Source organism: Staurois parvus, unplaced genomic scaffold, assembly GCF_062004578.1.
Source record: "Staurois parvus isolate SC_StPar_1 unplaced genomic scaffold, SC_StPar_1.0 ptg000414l, whole genome shotgun sequence".
NCBI classification, from domain to species: domain Eukaryota; kingdom Metazoa; phylum Chordata; class Amphibia; order Anura; family Ranidae; genus Staurois; species Staurois parvus.
Genome location: NW_028318210.1, coordinates 7379877 through 7397967, shown reverse-complemented (window position 1 = coordinate 7397967; position 18091 = coordinate 7379877). Strand labels below are relative to the sequence as shown.

Genomic DNA, 18091 nt, shown 5'->3' with positions numbered 1-18091 from the left:
ATCGCCAAGGGTCGAATACGACAATGGATAGATAGTGCACCAAGGAGCATAGGGCACTTGACTGTGTATTGTGGTAACATCTCCATATCATAGAGGACTGGGGTGAATAAGATTTTGGGACCCTTTTAGATGAGCAATTTTATAGCTTGAAATACATTGGCAGCAGCAATATCAAGAAGAGGCTTCCACTTATTTTAATGGGGTCACTTTCTGTTCTTGCTAGCAAGGCATCACCTTCATAGCAAAAGGTAAGTGGTCTGTTAGTGCTGATGGGTTGTCTCCAGTCTTGGAAAGTTGATATATGGTGCTGGATCCCTGAAGCTTTCATATTCCCAACCACCTGGTGTGAGGACAACTTGGATGCATCATGTTTGGCCACTTGGCTGGTAGCTTTTGCACATCAAAGATGTTCTGCTGCCACCTTGGGCTGTTAATAGATTTAGAGTTGAAACACCACACCATGATATTGTAGTCTAGATACAAATTTATTCCAATGTAAAACCAAATGAGAGCTGTACTTAAAGCCAATGCATTTTAGGAGGTCATTTTTGTCCCTTCATCAGGGTTTAGAGAATGGTGTATATGGACTTAGCAGTAAAAAGTTAATAGTGAACTAATGAGTGGACTGGCACATGCCAAGATTGTTTGTGTCACATGGGCCCTACAGTTTAAATATGGAGGAGATTTCAGGGTAATCGTATCTGTATTAATCACCTGTTGCTCTTTTGTAATAGTGATATGTTTGTTCTAGGCACAGAATTAGATAATTCCCCTAACAACCTGACCCCCTGTGCAGAAGACCTCTGCCTGGTGGACTGTGCATATTACATCAATGCGAGCTTCCCACCACTGTTACGAGAAGAACGCAAAGTGGACATGATCATGTCATTTGATTATGGACTCTCAGATAAATTCAAAGTAAGTAGTAAAGAAAATACATATGTTTTCCTCTCATAGCCTGTCTCTGCTCATATCGGTCAGTTTGACAGATTGGTTAACCACTTTTCTACCTGTGTAGTTCTTTAATTTTTTTGCTATAAAATGTGAAATTATATACTCCTCTTTCCATAATATTCCTTTCCTGATGCATCTTCATGGCAGCAAACAGTGGGTGTAGCTCCACCCCTGCAATTGGATAGGACTGGTTAACTATTAAAGACACAACCGGCTCATAGCACTTTCTGTAACTCACCATTTGGGTGGGAATCTGTATGCTGCCATGAAGATGCATCAGGAAAGGAAAATTACTGAAAGGTGAATATACAATTTTCAATTTTCCTGGTGCATCATGGCAGCATACAATGGGCATTACTCGCCAGATGGGAAGGCCTAAGAAAAAAATTGTAATGGTTAGTAGCACAAGTATGCGCCTGCACAGCAAACTTTTGAAAATCTACTGTTGTGAGCTGAGCATAATGAAGGTGTTTTGGGAGGACCATGTTGCTCACTTGCAAAATAGCCTCAGAAGACACTTGGCACTGCGCTGTCCACGGAGTTGCCACTGCTCTGATTGAATGTGCTCTTAAGTCTTTTGGAACGGGAAGGTCTTGTAAAGTGTAGGCTCTTTTAATTTTCTTAACAATCCGAGAGGTGTGTTGAAGCTGACTGTCCCTGCCTTAAGCTGTGTGCGAACAAGCACAGATTTCAGCTTTCCTAAATGAAGAGGTGGCTGCCAAGGAAGCCTTCAGAGTTAGGCCAACACCCAGAGGATGCAGTTCTCCCGCTTCACCAAAGAAAGATGGTAAATTGACTTCCTGGTTAAAGTGGAAGGAGGAAGACATCTTAGGGATAAAAGAATTTTAGAACTACTCTGTCCAGGTGGAACGTTAGGGGAGGCTTTTCGAGTACAAATGTCTGCAGCTCTTTCCGCAGAGGTTCTGGCAACTAGAAATACTATTTTCAGGGTTAGATTTAAGAGTGCAGCCAACTCTGTAGGATAGAAAAGAGGCCTTGAAAGAGCTTTAAGGACTGTAGGCAAGTCTCACTTAGGTAACAATGGCTTCCTGGGAGGTTTTAACTTGATGCAAGCCTTTAAGAATTACATCACCAAACGGTTAGGGGCCCATTGAACTCCAGTAAGTGAGGGCAAGGCTGAAACTGGAACTTTAAACGTATTTGAACCTAGGTCCTTGTTCAGCCCTGATTGTAAGAACTGCAGAGCCTTGGTTGGTTCTGGTTATAAAGGACTCCAGGATTTAAGAGAGCTGCAAATTTTACCCATGTTCTCTGGTAAGCCTTATTCATGGAAACCTTTCTGGCTTGAAGCAAGGTAGCCATTACCAGCAATTTGCACCCTTGACTTAGTAAAAGCCTCCACCTCTCAACTCCCATGTCATCAAATGTAGTCTCTTGGGGCTGGATGGCAAGAACTGGACTTGAGAGAGCAGATCCAGCATCACTGACAGAGCCAGTGGTGACTCAATAATCAACTGTAGGAGGGACAGAAGCCAGAGCCTTTTCGGCCAAAATGGTATCATTGCGATTATCGAAACTGCTCCACTGGTAGCTTAAGAATACTACCCTTCCACTGCTGGGTAAGAATTGGCTTGGAATCTGCCACATTGCATATTCCAGGGAGTTGTCCCTAGATCCACCTGGGAAGATTCCCCCCTTCAGAGTTAGCTGAGTGAACACCCTAAACTGTGGGACCATTCGTTTGATAAGAGTTCGCAAACTGATTTTGTGTTTCTGGCACACAGACTGGCCTCAGCTCTTTTCGATGAATCTGAGGTCATTCAATTAACAGTCACCCTTCCAACATCAGGGTTCGACTCCTCGTTCCCCCTGCTTCTGTTTGTATGCAACTGCCATTTTGTTGTCTAGGCACAATACAAATCTTGTTCCTTTTATCAAAGGAGTAAATGCCAGAAGAGCCTTTAAGACTGCTCTCAGTTCAAGGGAACTTGATACTATACCTAGTAAGCTAAACATCCCATGACCTTGAGCAGTCTGCTCCTTGAAATTCGCTCCCCAATCTTTCAGGCTTGCATCAGATGTGATAATGTTCCAATCGGAAACAACAGTTGGTCGATTAAGAAGATCCAAGGATACTCAGGCACTGTTCTGCTGGAAGAGACTTCACTCCCAAAGCACCTTTGACTTTCTCTATCAGAGGCCGGATTTTCACTCGTGGAAGTTCTACTGAATTTTTCTGTGTATCCAAAAAATTCCCCTAAGAACATAATTTTTGGGGTTGGGCAGAGGAAGCTCTTCTTCCAATTGATTAGCTACCAAAACTTTTGAAGATTGTGTAGCAGAGTGTCCCAATGCTAAATAAGCATCTCCTTGCCTAGAAGAAGGATGCCTTCAAGGCAGTGGTGTATTCTCATCTACCTCGTTATGGCAAACAATAGGACCTTTGTGAATGTCCTTGGGGAGGTACACCAACTGCAGGGAAGGCACCGAAACTGGCAGTGGGACTGAATGCAGGGTGGAGTGGGATGTGTAAGTAGGTGTCTGATAAACCTACAGAGAGCATCCAATCTCCCAGATTTATCGATAATAGAATTGATTGAAGATTCTTTATCTCGAACGACTCCAGCTACATATGCTTGTTGAGTTTTTTCTAGTTTAGCACTGGGCACAGATGACCTGATTTTTTTACACTAGGGACAGAGGTGAACAAAATCCTTTTCTCCACTGGGCTCTAGGAATGTTCACGATAGTTCAATTTTTAATTAATTTCGCCACAAACTGGACCAGAATTTTTTGCTTTTCCGTTGGATCTGGTAGCCTGGCTGGCTGGAAGTCATAAGAAGGTGAACATCCCATAAATTTTCACCAATGTTACACTGATATAGACAAGGTCAACTGATCCTGGATATTTTCTATCAAAGTGTATGCGCAAAGCTTCAAACTGGCTCCCACAGGTAGCCCCTGGATGAGCGCACCTTTAAAAGTATTTCTGCTGTTCTCCCAGGACAGGTGCCTTAGATTTTTAAGGCTTCAATAATGAAAATTGGGTACTTCTCAAGTTTCCTTTTTAATAATTTCCCGGTCTGCCTCCATGTACATACCTGGGAGTTTTCGTATGTATGCTGGACCTTCTTGATTCTTCTGGGGTTTTTTTGCCAGATGGTATCAACCCTGACCCGCCACTTTTTACCCTTGAAATGGCTGTATCCAGTCTACTCCCAAATAGATTGGAGCCGTTGTCTGGTATCTTGCACCAGTTCGATTTTGAGGTGGAATCTCCCGACCATGGCTTAAACCAAATTGCCATATTTTCCATGACTGTGGACAACATCACCCTAAAAGAACATCTAATGATGTCTACTGATACCTCCATCACAAAGCCACCCACTAATTTTAGCTCTTACATAGCAGTTACCACCTTGTCTCTCTCCACTTCCTCCAGAAGGGCTTTTTTGATGTTAGCCGTCCAACTCCATATTGCTTTGCCTACCACTGCAAATGTTAATGCCAGTCTGCAGATCCTACATAAAAGCTCTCTGGCCCCTATCATTCTTCGTGGATTAACTCCTCCTTTAATGAAGGGAACTGAAACCAAAACTTTCTTGAGATTTGGGAAGTCTCTTCTAACCCAATTACCTGGGGTGAAGTTTCCTCCACTTCACCCCAGGTAATTGCCTTCTTAACTGACCTTGTAACAACCTTGGATGATTCTTCAGTCAAAGCCACTACTTTCCTAATTATTATTATTTATCATTATTATACAGTATTTATATAGCGCCAACAGTTTGCACAGCGCTTTATAAAATGAAGGTAGATATTACAGTTACAATACAATTTGGTGCAAGAGGAAACAGAAGGCCCTGCTCGTTAGAGCTTACAATCGAATATCTGCTTCTTTGTCAGTTGCTGCTTCTTTCAAGTAGACTTGATATACTAGCTTGTCAGGCAATGTCTTTCCACCACAAACACAGCAATGATTAGGGCTGGTAACCTGTGATATTTGTAGGGGGGTGGGGTGGGGGGGGGGTGACGATAATAATGAGAAGCAAGATGATACCCTTGATCAACACTGCGTAGAAGTTTGCGCCAAGATGGTCACTTGTTTTGGCTTTTAGAGGGCTCCTTTCGTTTTGAGGTCTTTGCAGGGCTGTAGATTACAAAAAGCATTGAGACCAGATGCTGTCTTTTTCTCAATATCTTCACTACTTGCCTTACAGGTAATGGGTGGTCTGACTGGTCAGTGTTCTCCACAGAGACAGGGTAAAGCAGCAGACTGAAATAAAGAAACAGCATAACACAGTGATTCCAGCAAGCAAAAGAGAGTGAGTCTGAGGTAGAAAGACCCCAGGTGAATGCCATATAGAGGGAAATAGTACCTGCAGAAAATGACTGCAGAGGCATCCAGCATGCCTGAGTAGAGAACACCACCATATGTTGCTCAAAAATGCCTTAAAACCATTTTAAAACTGGCACCCCTGACCATCAGTGATGATATGAAAGCTGAGCATGCTCAGATTGCGGGCTCGGCTACCAAGGCATTCTTGGAAAAGTTGTCGCATCACTGCCTCTTGTCTATGCTCAGAGTGTACTTGCACTGCTACAGCCATCTTGAAAATGGCAAACCCTGACAACTCAAACGTGCAGGAAAAACAAAGGAAAAAATTCTGCCACTTAGTCCAAAGCTAGTTTTTTTTTTTTGTTTTTTTTTTATTAATGGTTGAACTGCATGGACTGTTGTCTTTTTTCAGCCAGACTAACTATGTAACTTAGGTTGCCCAAAACAAGTGTGTTTTAAATGAAGGTTAGAATTCTCTTAATACATTCTTAGTGCAGCTCAGCAACTCAAAGACAAGTGAACCAGTATGACAGCTGAACTTAACATGCTCTGAAGTAAAAAATGGCAATGTCTAAAATTCTCTTGTGACATAGTCAGACCAGAGGCACTAGCAAAGTAATCTGTACATGGCTTCCCTTGGTTTGTATGTGTGTTTCCAATTCTCTTGTCTTTGTCCTCAGTACCTTCATGCCCACCATCATACATTGATACAGCCATCATTTGATGAACACTGACAGGTTAAGTGAATAACATTGATTATTCCATTACAATAGCATCTGAAAGTCGGTGGGATATAATAAGCAGCAAGTAAACATGTTTCCCTGAAGTTGATGTGTTGAAAGCTGAAAAAATGGGCATCACAGTTTGTTGTGTATGGAGCTGCATAGCTGCAGACCAGTCAGGGTGCCCATGCTGACCTGTGTCTACAGCCAAAAACTTGGCTCCTGCCATTCATATGTGGATGTTGCATGACACGACTCACCTACCTAAACATTGTTGCTCAAAAATTACAACCCTTCATTGAAATGGTATTCACAGATGGCAGTGGCTTTTCAGTAGGATAATGTTCAAGAATGGTTTGAGGAACATAACATGTTCAAGGTGTTGGCTTCCAAATTCTCCAGGTTTCAACCTAATTGATCATCTGTGGGATGTACTGGAAAAACAAGTCTGATCCATGGAGGGCCCACCTCGCAACCTACATGAGTTAAAGTGGTTGTCAAGTGATTGGTCTCAGGTGATACATAGAGATGAAACAAATCCTCCAAAATAAGTTGTACCTGTCTTTCTGCAGTCTTCTCTTTTCTACATTCAAAGTCTGACATTTATACAGCTTGTCTGAGAGTTCAGAAAAAAAGGGGGGGAGCTGAATTTACACTTTGCATTGCTCAGTGAGGAGAGCTGTGAGAGTTGATTGGAGGGAAGGGACACACCTCCTTCACACAACACACAGGAGCAGAGCTGAGACTGTCAATCTGCTTGAGGTCCCTCCCCGTCACCATTTTTCTCTTGGTGTCAGGAAAACTTTTCGGAAGTGATTCATGCTGATAACAGAGGAATGAAGCAGCAGACAATAATGACACTCAGCCCTGGTTCAAACTGAATGCTTAGAAATTGCATTACTTCACTTGAAGTGGTGCGATTTCAAAGCCGCTGGTCAGTGCGATTTCATGTGTGGCTTGCCTGACATCTATGTGGCCTCATGCACAGATGTCTATGCAGGTCGCACCTGAAATCGGCAAAAATAGTGCAGGAACCTTTATTAAAAATTGGTGCCGTGCCGCAAAGTTGAAGTTGCTCCAATTTAAATGGTTCAAATCGCATGACAAGTCACAGTGGTGTGAACCAGAGCTTAGTGCCCCTAATTGAGACAAGTACACACTATAGAGGGATATGCTTTCTTCATTGCTCATGTCTGAGGTTTACAACCACTTTAAAGCGCTAGTAAACCGCAAAAAAAAAAACCCCAAAAAAACTTTTCCCTGCAAAATAATAGTATAATGTGCTAGTATGCATCGTATACTAGCACATTATGAAATACCTTAGAACGAAGCCCTGCAGCGGTGCGCTGTCACTGCTGTAGGCGCCTCTATCTTCACCCGGTCTTTCTTCTGGGTTTGCAGGCTTCGGCTGTTTGACTGGCTGAGTCACAATGACATCACTCCTGTGCATATGCGCAGAAGTCACAGGCACAGCACACCGTCCATTGAGAGTGCAGTGCACCGGTGATGTCACTGGCTGCTATTATGGTAAATATCTCCTAAACTGCACGTTATTGTACCTATGGATAAGCCTTATTTTAGGCTTACCTGTAGGTACAAGTAAGCAGGTAGGTTCTACCACCCCTTTCAAGAATCTGTATTGGTGCCAGCTACCACAGCATACCTTCACAGGTCTAGTGGCATCCATGCCTCAATGGGTCAGGGCTGTTTTGGTGGCAAAAAAGGGACCTATTCAAATTTAGGTGGGCGGTCATAAAATTATGGCTGATAGGTGTATACTTTGCTTGTTTCCCTAGATTTTACCCAATTTAATCAAATCTCAGCTCTGAATTAATTTTTCCAGCCCTAAGCTCTGCTACAGCTTTGAGTTCAGATTGCCATTCCTGTTCTGACAATCAGCTATGCTATCCCCAGAAATATCCCTTTAACTTCAGCTACATTTGGCACAGTTTAGGCATGTCTGGTATCCACCTTAGGTCTTGTGCACTGTCCCTCTTTGGAAGCATCTGCTCTACTTACATGAAGTAATCTAGCACAGTGGTCTCCAAACTGCAGCCCATGGGCCAAATGCAGCACTTTGCATGCCTCTATCCGGCCATCAGGGTACTTTTCCTTGCCCTGACACCAACAGGGAGGTGCCATTTCTTACACTGGCACAAACAGTGGGGAACCATTTCTCTCACTGACACCAACAATGGGGCATTTTTCCTTCCACTGACACCAATGATGGGGCACAACTCCTCCCACTGATAAAAACAATTAGGCACTATTCCTACAACTAGTACCAATGATGGGGCACTATTCCTCCCTCTGATACCAATGATGGGGCACTATTCATCCCACTGACACCAATGATGGGACACTGTTCCTCAACCAATACCAATTACGCAGCACCATTTATTCCACTGATACCAGTGATGGGGCACTATTCCTCCCAGTATCACCTATGATAGGGCACTATACCTCCCACTATCACCAATGGTGGGGCACTATTCATCCCACTAATACCAATCATGGGGCACTATTCCTCCAACAAATACCAGTGATGGGGCACTATTCCTCCCACTAATACCAATCATGGGGCACTATTCCTCCAACAAATACCAGTGATGGGGCACTATTCCTCCCACTAATACCAATGATGGGGCACTATTCCTCCCACTAATACCAATGAGGGGCACTATTCCTCCAACTAATACCAATGATGGGACACTATTCCTCCTTCCACTGACTACAAGCACTTAGTATTTTTTTTCTTTTACTCCCACTTTCACTGGGACATTTTCCACTCCCACTGGCCACTCTGGCCCCCCTAAAGTCTGAAGGACAGTAAGCTGGCCCTTTCTTTGGAAAGTCTTGAGACCCCTGATCTAGTACATAGGTTTCTAGAGGCACCGGACTATGGAGCAAGCACACATAATAACAAGGTGGCTGCTAGAAGCGAAGTGTGCTGCAACAATGAGCATTTGATAGACTAGCCTTGCAGTCATGACCTGATCCAGACACATGAGAGATGTTACAGCAAATACCCATAGATCTTACTGGATGTAGTCTTGTCCCTGGTTACATATGATCAGAGCTCATTTTACAACTGCAGGAGCTTCCAGCTAGTATCTTAGTTCTTCAGCAAGAAATGTTGATAAAAGGGAATAGGAATAATATTGGAATAAAGCATTTCTGCATTTTGAGAATTGTGTTTGGTTTAACTGTACAATAATTCTGATTTTCTGTCATTCCAGTCAGTGGTGCAAACTAAAGAATACTGTACTGCTCATAATCTCACTTTCCCCAAAATCGAAGTGACTGCAGAGGACAGGAAGAACCCCAAGGAATGCTATGTTTTCTCAGACTGCGCCTTCCCAGACTTTCCCATCATCATGCACTTTCCATTAGTAAATGACACATTCAGGAAGTACAAACAGCCAGGTAATGTATCCCTCCATGAGGAGTTCATTTATTGCCATTGAGTTGAAGATGCAGTCCACCCTCACAACTGAGGTTAAGCCTTGACAGGTTTCTTGTATATTTTAGGGACAACCCATACAACCTTTGTAGACTGCAGAGGTTCTATAAAGGGACTTTGCTGCACGTGACATAGGTTCAGCCTTGTAAAAAACCATTGTTACATTTTGTGTTTAGCCAGAACTATTTGTTTAGTTTTTGATAGAGTAGCGAAGGGTTAAAACCCGTCAGGTTGTTCATCTGCTGTCTATGTACCAAAAGGGAAATTTACCTTCATTTACTGTCCCAGAGACGTGACACAAAGTTAGAAAAAAACTGCTAGTGGGGGGAAATCCTGTTCCTACTCTGTGCCAATGGACAATGTACAAATAGAGTGAATTTCCCTAATGGGGACACAGACAGCAATAAAAACTCGTATCAGGTCCAGTAAATGTTTATCTTACCAACAGATCACAGGCAGAATGTTCTGGAGGTTCACAGCTCTCCTTTTATGAAGGTTTAGGTGCTGCCACATAACAGGGCGTACTCAGGCCCGGTGCTAGGCTATTTTGCACAGTTAGCAAGACCAGCTACTTTGCACCCCCCCCCCCCAAAAAAAAAATTTCAACATTTTTAAACAGTTTTATATTTAAAAAGCATAATTTGCAGTCCAAATCCAACTACTGATAACTTTTTTTTTGGGGGGGGGGGGTCATCCTTAGATCTTAAGGGTTCAAGCTGGGACTTGTAGTCCTTCACTAGTTTGGGGGGAGGGGGGTGTCCCATCCTCAGCTCTGAGGGGCTCATGCTGGGACTTGCATTCCAACACTTTTGGGGGGGGGGGAAGGTCACATCCTCCAAAAGTGGTGGACTACAAGTTCTAGCATGAATCCTTGAGATCTCAGGATGTGCCCCCCAAAAGTGAAGGACTACAATTCCCAGCATGAAACTTTGAGATCTCAGGATGTGACCCCTTATATCTCAGGGGTTCATGTCTGTAGTCCTTTACTAGTTGTGGGGGAGGGAGGGGGGTGTCACATACTCAGCTCTGAGAGTTTCATGCTGGGGCTTATAGTCCTTAACATCCCCCAAAAATAAAGTACTACATATCCCAGCATGAACCCCTGAGATCTAAGGACATGACCTCCTCCTCCCATCCTCTCTGTGGGTGTCATCTGTACTCCTCCAGCAGCAGCTCAGCTGCCCTCCTTTCTGTATAGGTCTCTGTTCAGGTCCCTCATGACATGTGGTTCCATCCCCGATGCCTGGCCTCACCTGAGACTCTCAATTGCAGATCCAGAGCCACAGAGGCTGGAGGAGTTGGGTGGAACTAAGCACTAGGAGGAAGAGGAGAAAGTTACATCCTCCTCCAACCTCCGCTCTGAATGCTGGGGCCTGCATTAGGTGACGTCACTGGTTGCTAGACGCCAGGCAGTCCTAGCAACCAGGCTGTGGGCAGTAGCGGCTAGCATGAAAAAGCAGAACAGGACACTAATATAGCGAGTGGAGCAGACTTTTTTCTAGGACTGAGTGGCCCGGGGGGGGGGGGGAATAGCACCCTGCCCCTGGCCCAGTCTGCCCCTATATCTGCCCCCCCCCCCAGCACCGGCCCTGAGTTTACTGGACAGCAATCAAAGAAACCAAGGACGTGAATGACTCTAATTCCAGTTTTATTTTAGAATCATTTAAATCCTTGTTTTTTTTACCAGCACTTAAGCCCTGATGCAGAGGGAGTTGTGAGCCCCAAAACACAATGTCTAGAATCTGTGACCTGATGTCAAGATAAATAAACCTGTGGTACTGTCTGTTTGGACTGCTCCAGGAATCCTTAGGGAATCCCCTGTTGGCAGAGATCCGCTTTCAAGAATTGTATGTTATTTTTCACCTAGGTTTAGCACTCCACCAATACATTTGAAGCAGTAAAAACCTGAAAGAGTCTATTCTATTTAAAACAAAAAAAAGGGTTTTACCTAGAGTAGCACTTTAAGATCCACACAAAACGAATATATCATGATATCTCCCATTGTTGTGTACCTTTAAACACACCGCAAGTACAGAAAAATAACTGTTGATGTGGCAGAAATAAAGTGAGCTCCTATTTTGCCCTTTGACATGCAACACAGATCTGAACTCCTAAGTACATGGTGTCAGCCCTGCCTACTGCATTTTTAAAGGGTTACAAAGAACGCAGTCCTCCCGTCATCTTCATAACCCCTCCACGTGTACAGGCACAGAGTGCAGGAAGTTATTGCTTTACAGGGTTTCTGGGAGAACAGACAGATTTGTTTTTTTGCACATATTAAACAGATAAAACAAAACATACTCAATAGTATATTTAACAGACCAAAAAGGGAAAAAATTATTTACATACAGTATACTTTAAAGGAAATCTGAAAGAATATGGAGGCTGTCCTGCTGATTCCTATGGATTTAATACTTATTGACCCAGTCTTAGTGAGCTCATTTATTCCAGGTCATTGACTAATGAGTTACTGAAGCCAGAGGGTTAATGAGATCTCCAGGCAACTAGTATTTTGGTAAGGGTGACAATGGCAGTCTCCATATTTCTCTTAGAAAATGCTTCTATTGCTGTCTCTGTGACATCCCCCCTCACTTCTTGTTGTGTCACTAGGAGAAATTAAAGACAATATCTGCAGAAGCAGGAAGTACATTTGGGAAGGTTATAACCTCTGTCATGTATTTGTTCTTGTCTGCATTTCCTGTAATTTTAGATATGTGAAAGCTGCTATTGCTAACCTGTTCCAAAAATGCCAATTGCCTGGCAGTCTAACACTTCAGTAGTTTCCAAGGCACTGTCAGAACTCCTGATCTCCATACTTTTTGCTGACATGAAACTTTCTGAAGCCTCAGGATCAGCTTGACAACTAGAAGTATTTTAAGGAGAATTCAGCCAAGAGACGATCAGTACAGACCCCCATTCTTTCCTCTTAACATTAGTGATGGTTAATAAATGTCAACGCTCATTTGGTCCAAAAGCGCATGTAAATGTAACTATTATTTAAAACGTACACATCCATTGTATAGGACTAGGTTAAAGTGTATGTCAAGGCAAATTGTACTCAGCTCCTAAGTCCTACTGTAGGCTGACAACACACAGCAGTTTTTATACTGAGTGGTGTCATCCCTGCCCAATGTGTTTTGGTGAACTACTAAACCACTCCCAGCATTGGATTTCTGTAACATAAAGGTTATTTCAAGATGAAAACTGGGAGGACTAAATAGCATCTTTGAGATTAGTCAGGAAGTGTGCAGAGGATGCAGTACAGCGCTGAATTTCTGCGCTAATCAAACAGATATAACAAAACATACTTAATGGCACATTAATCAGACCAGAAGGAGTTCATTGTTAGGGCTTACATACACATTAAATAGAAGCTGCTTGCAGGTGTAAAGTGCAGGCAGACACAGGTGCACATACCTGCAGCGGCTTTTAGTATTCTTTATTTTTTCTATATACAGTTGTGTTCAAAATAATAGCAGTCAGACATCACTAACCTGATCAATCACTGTTTTTGGTAGAAATTATATTTCTACATGGCGAATAATTTACTAGCAGGTATAGTAGAGAAATCCAACAGACCCAACAGTCATGACATGCATGCTGCTGATTCTGTGTAATTGAATCACTAATTGAAAGGGGCATGTTCAAAATAATAGAAGTGTGGAGTTCTATTAGTGAGGTCATTCATTCATGAAAAACAGGTGGCAATTATTGCCCTTATTTAAGGAAGGAAGGCAGCAAATGTTGTACATGCTGGTTACAGTGCAATTCTCTCTGAAATTCTGAGGAAAATGGGTCGTTCCAGACATTGTTCAGAAGAACAGCGTACCTTGATTAAAAAGTTAATTGGAGAGGGGAAAACATATAAAGAAATGCAGAAAATGATAGGCTGCTCAGCTAAAATGATACAAATGCTTTAAAATGGCAACCAAAACCTGAAAGACGTGGAAGAAAGCGAAAAACTACCATTCGAATGGATAGAAGAATAGCCAAAATGGCAAGGACTCAGCCAACAATCAGCTCCAGGAAGATCAAAGAAGGTGTAAAGTTACCTGTGAGTACTGTTACAATTAGAAGACGCCTATGTGAAGCCAAGCTATCTGCAAGAAGCCCCCGCAAAGTCCCACTGTTGAAAAAAAGACATGTGCTGAAGAGGTTACAATTTGCCAAAGAGCGCATTGACTGGCCTAAAGAGAAATGGCGCAACATTTTGTGGACTGATGAAAGTAAGATTGTTCTTTTTGGGTCTAGTGGTCGGAGACAGTTTGTCAGACGACCCCCAAACACTGAATTCAAGCCACAGTACACTGTGAAGACAGTGAAGCATGGTGGTGCAAGCATCATGATATGGGGATGTTTCTCATACTATGGTGTTGGGCCTATTTATCGCATACCAGGGATCATGGATCAGTTTGAATACGTCAGAATACTGGAAGAGGTCATGCTGCCTTATGCTGAAGAGGAAATGCCCTTGAAATGGGTGTTCCAACAAGACAACGACCCCAAACACACCAGTAAACATGTAACATCTTGGTTCCAGACCAACAAGATTGACGTTACGGAGTGGCCAGCCCAATCCCCGGATCTTAATCCAATAGAAACTGCATTTTTGATGTCACCCCACAAGTTTTCTGAGGCAAAACCAAGAAATAGAAAAGAACTGTGGAATGTAGTCCAATCATCCTGGGCTGGAATACCTGTTCACAGGGGCCAGAAGTTGGCTGACTCCATGCAACACAGATGTACAGCAGTTCTCAGAAACAATGCTTATACAACTAAATATTCATTAAGTGATTCAAAGGAAAGCAAAATCTTCAAACATTTTTCAGTTTATATAGTGAATGTTTGAGTTTGTAAAGAAGAATACAAACACTGCTATTTTTTTGAACAGTCTAATATTCACTTTTCTTCAATTTGTTTTAGAGGAACACAAATTTTATATATTTTTCTTCATGTTTTGATTTGGAATAGAATGTGTAGTGTTCCCAATGCATTTGTGTGTATGGATATAAAAGCTATTAGAATGATTTTGAGCTTTATTCACTTTTTTCAACACACTGCTATTATTTTGAACACAACTGTATATTAAAATAGTCTGATTTGCCAGTGAGGCAGCCCATCATAGTGATGGACCAATAGAAATATGTGGGGGTAGGTCTTAGCTACCTACACCACCTGGGATATTTGCTGAAACCTTTGCCTGGTCAGGACAGCGAATAGTAAACCATGCTGCAGGCATATGCAAGCACTTCATATCTCTCTGCAGCTTTCAGTGGTATAGGGGTTGATTTAGAAGCTCCATAGAAGAACACAGCGCTGTGGTAGTAGTAATGTAAAAACCCCACTAGGGGGAGTACCTATATTGGGACAAGCAATAGGCACATGTAAAAACACACAAGCCTGTGTCTTGGAAGGAGTGCCTGGGTCAGGTGGATGGCCCGTCTGCTTAGAGGAGATGGACTGTGGTAGTGAATGGAGCTGTGCCTGTTAGAAGCAGGAACCATGTGATCGCGGCGTCCTGGGATGACATCACCGCGATGGCCAGGAGACGGAGGGGAAGTCCAGCATACGGCCGCAAGCAGGGAAGGAGTGGCCGGTTACCAAGATGACATGTTTCATGCACATGTGCTTTCTCAAGTCCTTTGTCAAGTCAAGACTTGAGAAAACGCATATGTGCATGAAACATGTCATCTTGGTAACTGGCCACTCCTTCCCTGCTTGCGGCCGTGTGCTGGACTTCCCTTCCATCTCCTGGCCATCGCGGTGACGTCATGTCGCTGAACTTCCCCTCCGTCTCCTGGCCATCTCGGTGACGTCATCCCAGGACGCCGCAGTCACGTGGTTTCTGCTTCTGACAGGCACAGCTCCATTCACTACTACAGTCCATCTCCTCTGAGCGGACTGGCAGTCCACCTGACCCAGGCACTCCTTCCAAGCCACGGGTTTGTGTGTTTTTACATGTGCCCTTTGCTTATCACAATAAAGGTACTCCCCCTAGTGGGGTTTTTACATTACTACTACCACAGCACTGTGTTCTTCTATGGAGCTTCTGGATTCATCTATTTGATGTTAATAGCAGCAGTGACCACTTTCTGGTGAATGCAGTATTTATTGTGATCCTGACGGTATTGGGTCTTCACTGCGCTTCAGAATATTGTATCTAGGGGTTGATTTACTAAAACCAAAGAGTGAAAAATCTGGTGCAGCTCTGCATAGAAACCAATCCGCTTCCATGATGGGAGGATGGCACGACATAATGGGGTTAATTTACGAAAACTGATGCACTCAGAATCTGGTGCAGCTGTACATGGTAGCCAATTGGCTTCTAATGCAGGCCATAGACGGGGAGAAAACCGTCTGATTTTTCCTTTTTCTAAAAAAAAAACGGACGTTCAATCAGCCAACATTACCACCATTGGTAAAAAAAAGTCGGCTGATTTTCGGCCCGTCTACGGCCAGCAATTATATAGAATATGCAGAAGAAGAAGAAATAGAATATGCAGAAGAAGCAGAAATAGAACATGCAGAAGAAGAAATAGAATATGAATAAAAAGAAGAAAAAGTTGCAACATTGTATCCATTTCGGCTATAGATGTTTCTATTCGGATACAAATAGATACAATGTTGCTATACTTTTAAATGTCAGATATAATATCGGACGGAAATTCTTTTTTTGTTCTTCATATTCTATTCTTCTTTATATTCTATTTCTTCTTTTTATTCATATTCTATTTCCTCTTTTATTCATATTCTATTTCTTCTTCTCCTTCATATTCTATGTTTTTCCTTTTCTTCTTTTCCTTCTTCTTTCATGTCATGCTCATGCGCATTTTTTAAAATTGGAAAAAGATCGGCAGATTTGTCCATCATTGCCGCAAAAATTGGCAGAACGACAAATTTGGCCGATTTGTTTTTCCAGCAGGACCGATAATCGAAAATGGCAAAAATCACTAAAAACGGCCGACCGATTACCGCACTAATGATCCGAAAATCAGCTGATTTTTTTTTTTTTCTGGACGATTTTCGGTCGTTTTTCATCCCATCTATGGCCCGCATAACTGCAGCTTGTTTAATTAAGCTTTGGCAGTAAAACCTGGAAGCTGATTGGAGAGTGCAAAATCTGCTGTAGCTGTGCATGGTGGCCAGTTTTAGTAAACCCCATAGGTCTCTTGGTTTGGTGGAATTTAATACTATGGTTATTAGAATTTACAGATCAATAGGCCATATATTAGCATTACCAAATAATTATTTCTAACAAAATAAAAGTACCCCTCTCTTGCCATGAATAAAATACTGCTATCCCTCCCTCATGTGAATTCAGCATCATTGGAAAACACACATCTCTGAACTATGCCACTTGTCACCCATCTTATTTCTCTGCAGGTGTTGAGAGAGAAACTGATCAGGAGAAGGAGGAAGGAAATGTTCCCTTGTCTGGCCTGTTTTCACCTTACAAAGTGTTCCGGTTAACATACAGTGAAGAAGATTTTGAGAAACTGATAAAGCTGACAGAATACAATGTGCTGAACAACGTGGAGGCCATCCTGCAGACCCTGCGTGACGTAATTGAACGCAAACAGAATTGTAGCAACAGCTGAACCGCGAGATTGTGAGCCAAAATGCCAAACCATCATCGCTACATTGTACACATGGGTTTTGTTATGGCTGTAGTTCAGGAGCAAAAGTTGCTTCCAATTAGAGTACTTTCAGATGCTTATGTGTTTCCAAGTCTGTGCACATATGGTATCTAAAACCAAAACCTCACATCATATCGCAACGGAACCCTTGGATAGTGCAGAGACTATATGCCAGTTGGAGGATACAGTCATGTGAAGAGATAACCAAACCGGAATAGATGTTCTAAATCTGTAAATAGTTTATATTTATATGATGTTTTTGTGTGTGTGTGTGTATATATATATATATATATATATATATATATACCCCAATCATGCTGTTCAGCATCACACAGGATGTTTGTGTGAGACACTTTTTATTAATGCCTTTTATTTATTTGATTTAATAAATAAAATATGTTCTTGTAGAAGAACTTTAATCAAACTTAGCCACTTAGTTTTTTTTGTTTGCTGTGGTTTTTCTTTTTTATTTGAATGTATACTGCAAATCCAGCCAAAACCCCTTTCCCACATCTGCAAATCCTGGGGTTGAGTTAGAACGTGGTCATGTTAATTGCAAAGTGTTTTTGTGTTTGAGAAATTCCCCCTCAGTTCCCTCGGAGATTCACCCTGACTTTGTGTATTGGGATATTCACCCTCATTTACCCTAGGTTCACAGCCAAAGTGGAGGAGTCTCTGCATTACTATTCAGAAACTGATCCGAAAAGGTATAGAATGCTAAATATACAAAAACACAGAATCATTGGGGCTGATTTATGTAAAGTATAACTACAGGCAACATTTTTTTTTTGTTTTGGAGTGGAGGTGAATTAGAACCGCTATCAGATTTTTATTGCTGTCTGTGCCCCCATTAGGGAGATTCACCCTCTCTATTTGTCCTGTTTACCATGATCATTGAAAGTGAAAGAAAATTCCAAATGTTGGGTTGTCCCGAGAAAAGTAATAGAGGGGAAAATCGCCCCAATGACATTGTCTTTTATTGGTGGAAGAAGGGTATTTATATATGTGTGGGATTTTT

At 42.4% G+C, this 18091-nt stretch overlaps 1 protein-coding gene across 2 annotated transcripts in view; it reads left to right on the top strand.

Annotated features, from left to right (window-relative positions):
- LOC149454960 (cytosolic phospholipase A2 delta-like) overlaps nt 1–17259 on the top strand; it is a 99675-nt gene extending 82416 nt beyond the window's left edge. For both annotated transcript variants that reach the window (XM_089686905.1, XM_089686906.1), the window contains 3 exons: nt 752–918; nt 9213–9399; nt 16820–17259. In XM_089686905.1, the coding sequence (XP_089543031.1) occupies nt 752–918; nt 9213–9399; nt 16820–17034 (569 nt within the window). In that variant the 3' untranslated portion in view covers nt 17035–17259. The remainder of the gene's footprint in view (nt 1–751; nt 919–9212; nt 9400–16819) is intronic.
- Nucleotides 17260–18091: the final 832 nt, after the last annotated feature.